Source organism: Pavona decussata, unplaced genomic scaffold (assembly GCF_977016875.1).
Source record: "Pavona decussata unplaced genomic scaffold, jaPavDecu1.1 SCAFFOLD_327, whole genome shotgun sequence".
Taxonomy (NCBI): Eukaryota; Metazoa; Cnidaria; class Anthozoa; order Scleractinia; family Agariciidae; genus Pavona; species Pavona decussata.
The window spans coordinates 219,564-227,305 of record NW_028145715.1 but is presented as its reverse complement, the minus strand read 5'-3'; the positions used below and the strand labels follow the sequence as shown (position 1 = coordinate 227,305).

At 39.9% G+C, this 7,742-nt stretch overlaps 1 protein-coding gene across 1 annotated transcript; it reads left to right on the top strand.

The window, feature by feature from the left end:
* The first annotated feature begins 4,721 nt into the window (after positions 1-4,721).
* Positions 4,722-7,687, top strand: LOC146453642 (uncharacterized). The gene is made up of 2 exons (XM_085096409.1): positions 4,722-7,346; positions 7,457-7,687. The coding sequence occupies exon 1, from the start codon at positions 5,484-5,486 to the stop codon at positions 6,540-6,542; it is 1,059 nt and encodes a 352-aa protein (XP_084952535.1). The 5' UTR covers positions 4,722-5,483; the 3' UTR covers positions 6,543-7,346; positions 7,457-7,687.
* The last annotated feature ends 55 nt before the right edge of the window (positions 7,688-7,742 follow it).

The window sequence follows — 7,742 nt, the reverse complement described above, 5'->3', positions numbered from 1 at the left end:
ACAAATCGTGCAGTCTTAAAGCGCTTTTCATTTCTCAGAACTGGCCGGCCAGACTGGTCAGTTCGTATGCGGAATTTGCTCATAAAAAGGATAAGTTGTATCCTAGTCCTTTGAATTTCTTCAAAGCAGCGCGTACTATTTTCGAAGTGATTATTTTTAAAGATTTTTCAGTACCATCACTTCAAAATGACGCATTCGATGTAAAGACCGGCCTGTTCTGACAAATGGAAACCACCCTGAGTCACATTTTTAGGGACAGATCTCGTCCCCTGAGCCGGGAGAAATACTCCGCCTTTCCCGCCAGTGAACTTCCCACCTGCCCGCCAATGTTGTCAGGTTTTAGACCACACAATGAAAATTCTTCCTGAACACAGTCTTAGTTACATTTGTATAGGGACGGATCTCGTCAGGCTAGCAGAATTGTGAGAAACAACATTGAGAGGGAGGAGGGGAGAACGGGAAGGAGAGCATTAAAGTTGTGACGTGTCCCAACCTACAGTCAGTCCGGAACCCGCCGGAACCCACTCCTAACCAGAAAAAAAAATTAATAATAATATGCAAAAAGAAAGATACCTACTCAATACAAAGTAGTTTCACCTAAAAAGAATAAGACGGGGTAAATAAAGCTAAAACAAGAAGAAAAACTTAGCATTCTAGAGAACGTCGCATATCTTCTAATACAGTCGAACACCACCTCTTGTAACCGACCACCTATCCTAAACATCCAATTTTTTTCCCGATCAAAAAATTTTCCCGGTCAAAGCCTTATTGTTGGAAGCTCTCGTAAACGACCACCTCTTGGAATGCGACCACGGCCACTTTTTGAGGCGAGGGCATTAAAAGTTTTCATTATTTTTAACCTCTTGCAAGCGACCGCTTGACACATGGTCTGATCTCCATGTGCGCTGTATGTGCTAGGCTACTCAGAGTTTACAAGGAACTTTTAGTGACAACCTAGCACTGCTCGTATTGTAACTAGGAAAATGTATGCAATGAATTCTCTTCTAATAAGATGTGTCAAACTTGTTCTCAGAAGAGACCCCCTGCGGTTCGACTCTCCTGAGCGACCACCTCTTAATGTAGATGTCTGTTTGCTTGCTCTAAGAGTGAAGGCAATTCTTGGAGAAAGCTGTCTACCTATCAAATGGCCACAAATTAAAACAACGCGTGCTCAACATATTTCCAGACGTAACTAATCGATGACCAATGACATCAATGAGTAATCGATGGTTAATCAATGAGTAATCAACTGATTAGTCATTGATTCTTGGCGATGATTGATGGGTAATCGATGACTAATCGATGAACAAAAATTTAATGGCCTATCGATTACTCATTGATGTCATTGATTATTTATTGACGCCACTGATTACTCATCTATTAGCTATTGATTACCCATCGATTACTCATTGATTAACATTTAACAATTATTCCATGAACGCGCGTTGGATATGAGATGGTAAATAGCCGACGAGGCGCGAAGCGCCGAGTTGGCTATAATTAATCTCATATCCAACAAGCGCGAATGGAATAATTGTTTTATTAAATTCTCCGCGTTTGGATATTGCTGTTGAAGTTTACTGAATTTTTATTTTTTAAGAAAAAAATTCCTTCCAATTAAAACGACCGGATGTTGAGGCAACCTCCGACCAAAGTGCGCGAAAAGTAATGATCACATGACACGCGCAGCTCTTTGCAAGCGGGGTTGAATGAAAAATCGAAAGCGAAGAAAATCGGACACAGTCGGACATCTAAAATTCAAGAAACGTTTAAATGTATGAATTATAACCTTTCTGAGACTAGCATTCAAGTGCTTTTGAGGTTCCAGCTCATCGAGAAGCGTAATAGTTGTGCACATTTGAGCAAATGTTCTGCTGTGTGGTGCCGAGCGAAGGAAGAGATCAGGGCAAGGACGGCTTTCAGTTTTCATGCTGAACTGAATTCCTCGCGGACGATTTAAAACACTTCAGGCAAGTCCAAGTGTACGAGGTACAACCTCACTGAGACAAGCATTCAGTGCAAGTTTTTAAACTGCAAGCTTATTTGAGAAGAGTAAGAGCTGTGCACATTTGCGCAAATGTTTTGCTGAGTGGTGCCGATCGACGGGAACGAACATTATGGCCGCCGCTCGTACGGATTTCAAAGATGAACTTTTCCTGAAGTCCTCGTAAATGCGTAAAAACATAAAGGCAGGCATAAAGCTCTTCCTAAGAGATTTCTTCGATTGGCTTTAACCTCTTACCGCCAGGATTTGCAAGCCATCCTGAAATTTTTAAAGGTAACCGGTTGTTATTGTTGTTGTTATGTGATCTAAAAATCGTAAAATCTTGCAATTTTGAAGATTTCAAAGGAAACTTCAGAGATACGTACCATTAAATAGTGTCATACCGAACTTTGTGGCTTTTATTGTTGTTTTATTGAGATGGCATTGTTTTGTATTTCTTTCTCTTTTTTCTTTTCCTACATCAATTTCCGAAGAAACTTTCGCTTCCCACCGGAAAAAAAAATTTAGCTCAGCGACACCTGGGGCATTCGTTTTCTATATAAGGTCGAACTACGGTATATGAGCTGATAACCGAGATTTAGTGAACCAATCAGAACGCTAGAAATGCAATATCCGAGGCTGAGAATTTAATAAATATTAGTACGCTGCACATCTATAACTGATTTTCCCGCATTTTTCTTTATTATAACTCGCTTTATTCCCGTTGTAAATCTTTACTTAAATGGTACGCGACTATAATAATAGGCAAAGGGGAATTTTACATGCAAGGTTAAACGGGGAAAGTAACAGAATTCATAGGAATCCAAGACTCGTCTGTAGGCTATTGCAATGTATAGACCATCTATGCGAAAAAAGAAACGGCATGTATTATATTGATTTGATGGATGGTAAAATTACGGGAAGGAAATGTTCAGAAGGTCGAGTTGTCTGTCTCACTCTCCTGGCTAAGAGTTTCAGAGTCTGGAAAATATACGTGTAAATTTTAGGCAATTTTTCCTACCGGGGTAAAAGTTTCCAGTCTAAGGCCTTTATTTTGATCTATAAAATTAATGTAAATATGAGATTGTTTTTATTTCTTTATTTTCGATTCGGCATAGTTTGTGTAGCCACGAGATTATATCGATGACTAATCAATGTCATCAATGACCTGAATCAATGCAATCGATGACCTATCGATGACTGAAAAATTGTGGCCTATCGATTATTCATCGATTACTCATAGATCATCGGCAATAATCAATGACTAATCAACTGATCTATTACCCATTGATTACTCATTGATTTCATTGATGTCATTGATTAGTTACTTCTGGATATTTTTACGTCAGAACGTGTATTTACCGTAAATGTGTTTTCGTTCATGATGTATCTTTGTGTCGGTTTTATAACACATTTTTATCATGACCCCGGTAATTTTGGTCTGGCAGGAATGCTTAAGTTTTTCTCCATATTTATATCCCTATCATTTTGTCTTGAATGGCGCCCCATCAGGGACGACGGAGAAAGAGGGTTGGGGGGGGGGGAGGCTTGGGAGGCTTTAGCACCACCAACTTTTTGCGAGGACGACATTTTGTTTTGTTTTAGTATGAGGTACGCATGAAGAATAAAAGAGAAAGAAGATGCTCCCAAGAAAACGACGCGCCCCTTCACGTTATGAAGTTGGTACTAGCGAGCCACAACATCCGAGCACAGCTCGTGACTACTACCGAGGACTATACTTTGAAGCAGTTAGATTGGTAAACATCTGCCATAAAATAGCGTTTCAACCAGCCAGCATTTGTTGTTTACAAGAAGCGCGACGAAACGTGAGTGACGCCCGACGCGAAATCTTTGAATGTAATATACACAAACCAGATATAATTGGCTAAGTAGCAAGAATCTGTAAGCTTGTACACCAGTTCAACAGGAGAGTTTTTAACCGCTAGATGAGTGGAAAACCTGGCTTCGTTCTAAAATGTATCGAGCACGTTTTACTCATTTGTCCATCCACAAGACAAGACTGGGTGGCATTTGCCTGGTACCGGTTGCCAATGCTTTTGTATAGCTCAATGATAATCGCCAGAGAAATTTTGGGAAATTCACGGTGGCGAATTTGATTAACTATTGTGTTGAGATATAAGTGATGCCATAAGAGTGCCGTTGCTACACTGAACTACCGACTCATAATTTTGAAATATGGAGCAAAACTTGTAATAATATGTTATAAAACGCCATTTTATAGTTATGAAAATTTAGTTACTGTTATTGACAGTTATTGTTGTCATTCCAGAATCGTTTTTAAGCAAGGTATCGTATCTCGTACAATTTTTGACTGAATAGTAAAGTACTTTCATTAACGTTAATCAGTCGATTCATGCTCACAAGTTATTTGAGAAAAGACGTAAAATACAAAAAAGATGAAAGTAGATGAAAGTAGTGTAAGAATCATACTTGCTTTATTTTGTGGCGAGACCAAGTTTACAAAGCTTCAACCTTGTACAAAAACTGTCGCAAACTTTTCGACAGAAAATGTCTCGCGGAGAATGTTGAAAACTACCATTACCGAGCCTCTAGATTCCAAACTTTTCTGGGGGAGGATGGCTCCAGACCCCCCTACAAACTCCCCCCCCCCCCCCCAGCCCAGTTGAAAAAAGGCTCCGCCGTCCTTGCCCATACAAGCTCATACAGCAGCTAATGATTATAATGAACTCAAAGTTTTAATGGACAAGATTTTAGGAAAGCAAGAACCAAAGCTGAATTGCCTGATTCCGATGGAAGTTGCAAGAGAATTCCTCGAGGACAAAAATTGCCAGGTTTCAAAATCAAAACGCGGAGAAGACTTAAAAGAATTTGTGAACGTGGTAAGAAAGTAAGACTGAAAAGTTATTGAAAACGTTCAATTCACTGTACATGTACCGTGGTTCCTAAGGAATCTGTCAGTTGAGTTGATTAAAATTTAAATACATGCGTCTCCAAATGGTCAATAGCTTAGGATTATATAAATAAAAGACAGACACCCGCATTTTATTTCTGTTTCTCTCGTCTGTGATTTTTCAACAGTTGCGGTTGCATCTAACTTTGATAGAGCATTCTCATAAATTAACTTAAACCAAAAGGATTGAAACGGCGAGATTGACTGTAAAAATAGTCATATCACAGCTCATTTGACGGGATCTATGTTTACATAAGTGACCGATTCTTTTTGTTCTCAGACAGCTAGCTACAGCTGGTCAAAGCCGGCAATCCAGCATGGATTGAGAGGTGAATATGAAATGATTCAATATAATATTGTGTCATTTTTCCCTTTTATATATCTGAAAGCGATACGTCCACGATAATCAGCCATTGTTCATTTTCAAGAGTTTTCGTGTCCAAATGGACTGCCACGGTTGAAAGGATTCAATTATTAACCGGTCGCTAGTACAAATCCAACTGCCAAGTCAGTTGATAATGGACAAAGAAAGCTGATCACTGATTAGCATGTGCCGAGTGGGCAATCATGGCAAGGAAGACAGCAGTTTATCGCCGGGCTTTTGCCCGCATATTAGCGATCGTCTTGCTTGTTTTACAAGGAGTAATGCTAGATTATTATCTCATCATCGATGGGAGCTCTTCATGGGTGTTTGCGTGGATCATAACAGATGCTATCGTGTTATCTGCGTGGATCTTTACAATGTGGATGTCGCATAGAAAATCACAGAGCATAAACGCCGTGGCTAAAGATGAAATCAAGCTCGCTTACATCGCATGGATTGTGTACGCTGTACATTTAGTACCCCAACTAGCGACTTTATTTAAACTGAAAGCCACTGTTTTTGACAACGAGAAACTTGTCTTTGGACCAAACACGCTGAAAATGAATTTATGCCTCACGCCGTTGTTGTTTTTGTTTCTGATATACGCCCACCACGACGCGAAATCGCACTCACGACGAAAATATTATCTAGAGAAGATGACGGCAGCGGTGGCTCTTGATTTGTTTGACAGCGTAGAAATGCTGGAGTATCTCTTTGACGCGGAGAAAATCCCAATTGAGATGCAAAATGCTATCTTGGCATTTTCCTGTATGAATATTTTTCTTCCAACCTTCGCTTTGTTCGAGCTGAAATTCAACAAGTTTCACGACAGCGGAGAGGTTTCACCGATCTCATTCAAGTTTATTTACATTTGTAGTTTCATGGTTTTTGTCAACATTCCTTTCTTGGTTTTGAGGCTAATATTATGGCATGATTATCATTTGGATATCTCGGTATTGCTGGCCAAAAATGCTCTGGCAATTATTATGGGAATCATTGAGATGTTTGAGTTTTTTGGTGAGCAAAGGCCAAGAAGATGTGGGACCTGTGCGAGGACCTTTGCCAAAGATTTTTTCAAAGCGCATCGCAAGATCTGCTTGACCGAAAACGATGTGAAAATGACAGCTTGTGAAACGTTGAAAAGTGAAGAAGAAAAGCTGGTTGCCAACTCCCCCGAGTCACCACACCATACTGAGATGTCCGAGATCGGTTCAGATACGCATAAATGTTTGTCAGGAATCACAAAGGAGTCTTGCGTTTGATTTCCTGATTTCGTAGTTAGGAAGCCGGAAAATAACGCCAATCTAAACATTTACATTGTTGCAAAACGGCGTTTTCTTTCAAAATGATACAGAGTAGTGTGGCTGTAGAATGAGTAAGGCTAAAGAGGGATTTCACTGTGTGGGACTCGCCGTTCAGCTAGACAGCGAGCAGTCTCTCTTTTGCTCGAGAAACCGCGGGAAGAACGCAAAAATCTGAGCGAGGACGAGTCACGCGCACGAGCGCCGGAAGGCGCTACTCGCGGCTGTGCAAATCGCGCACGCGACTCGCGCTTCGCTGAATATCTTGCGTTCTTTCCCGCGGTTTTCTCGAGAAAAAAAAAAAAAGACTGCTCGCTGTCTACGCCGTTCCTAAGTTACGTGTAAGAACCTGACATGTAAAAATCCGACGGTGACGTCAACGAGAACGTCTCAAACTCAGGATTTTTAAAATAGTTCTGCGCATGTGTTATACATTTTGGTACAAACAACAAAGTGAAATGATGAAATTCAAAGTTTCATGGCGAATGGAAACACACGACGGCAAGTTTGATTTAAGTAGAACGGATTGGAATAATCATCGCGAGGAAGGCTGAGTTCAAATAACGCAACTCACATTTTCGACTGACATTTTTGTTGGCGTTGCAGAGGAATTGTTAAAGGTGCACTTTCACCGAGAATTTACAGTATTTTGGTCAAAACTTCTCAAAAGTTTGAATAAGAACCTCTTCTTTAACGTGAAATTAGTCAATTACAGAAGGAGGAAAATATGAAATGATTTCTCCGAGCAAGGTTAAACTATAATCAGTTGTTAGCTTCTTCGTAATTATTCCAACTCGTTCAACTAAATGTTGTAGGCAAACTATTTAGGAACTAAATTGCTAACAAGGCCGTTAACGGCATTCAAGTTCATTAAGAGAGCGAAACGTTACTCGTCATTTGCGCACGCTCTCCACAAAATTCAGTTTGAATTTGTTCTTTCCACCTTGTCGTTAGGCGGGGACGGCGAAGAAACCAAAACTTTCTGATTTAAAGTATAAATAATTAAACTAAGAATTTTTGAGGGGATGAACAAATATAAAGTACGAATGACATTTTTGAAAGATTGGCATTTGACAATAGTCAACATCACGCCGGTAATTTAGATACCTTTTGATTGGTATATAGCTTAAGTGAAAAGAGTATTACACCGTACAGCAAAAA